This window comes from Anneissia japonica, unplaced genomic scaffold (assembly GCF_011630105.1).
Source record: "Anneissia japonica isolate Jap-2015-1 unplaced genomic scaffold, ASM1163010v1 scaffold287563_len15552_cov138, whole genome shotgun sequence".
Lineage (NCBI taxonomy): Eukaryota > Metazoa > Echinodermata > Crinoidea > Comatulida > Comatulidae > Anneissia > Anneissia japonica.
Genome location: NW_022731104.1, coordinates 4,508 through 5,333, shown reverse-complemented (window position 1 = coordinate 5,333; position 826 = coordinate 4,508). Strand labels below are relative to the sequence as shown.

Genomic DNA, 826 nt, shown 5'->3' with positions numbered 1-826 from the left:
GTGTTTAGTGTGTTAGATGATTTGGATGCTCTAGCAAACCCAAGAGATTTCTTAAAAGTAAATACACCACTTAGTCTTCACTGCAGATGTTTAACCTTAATTAGTTTTATTGCATCAATAATCTCATACCATTTTGAAAATTATGTGGCTATTGTTTACCTTTTTAGGGACAATTTGAAATGACAAATCTTCAGATGAATGTATTTTGGATGCGGTCAATATACGAACATGCTGTACTTCCCTATCGTGGAAGGACACGGAAGTTGATCAATGGCATATCATCACCCACGATTAGTTTAGTTGCCACACATAAAGACAAACTATTGGGGACTGAGTCAGAAAAGGACAAGTTGGTGAGGCATTGTCTGTTTCATAATGGAATTATAGTATTTTTTTTCTTTAATTCTTCAATAAATTTACTTATGTATTTTCAATTTTGTTCACAGATCACAACCAAGTTCAAAAGAATATTTGATGAAGTCAAAGGAACACCATATGAAAGCCATGTAGATCGTGAGATGTATGTTGTAGATAACACTGTGAGTATGGATGAAGGGATTGAGAAATTGAAGAAGAATGTCGCGGGATACATGAAGGCAATGGCAAAACCTATTCCCACTAGCTGGGTTGATTTCCAGTCCAAATTACAAGACGTTGGAAAAAGAAGACTCCGTGTTTCCTTGGATGAGGTAACATATGCTTCCTTATCATTTCCGGCCATTCAGATGTTCCTATTCTTAAAAAAGAAAGTCTCATTTGGGAGGGGAACCCCCTCGCAAACCCTTCTCCCGGATCGGGCCTATGAGCTCAAGTCTCCCTGTTGAAC

At 37.7% G+C, this 826-nt stretch overlaps 1 protein-coding gene across 1 annotated transcript in view; it reads left to right on the top strand.

Moving 5' to 3' along the window:
* LOC117115202 overlaps positions 1 to 826 on the top strand; it is a 7,172-nt gene that overhangs the window by 4,433 nt on the left and 1,913 nt on the right. Inside the window, exons 6-7 of the mRNA XM_033258900.1 lie at positions 168 to 353; positions 447 to 689. Of these exons, the coding sequence (XP_033114791.1) occupies positions 168 to 353; positions 447 to 689 (429 nt within the window). The remainder of the gene's footprint in view (positions 1 to 167; positions 354 to 446; positions 690 to 826) is intronic.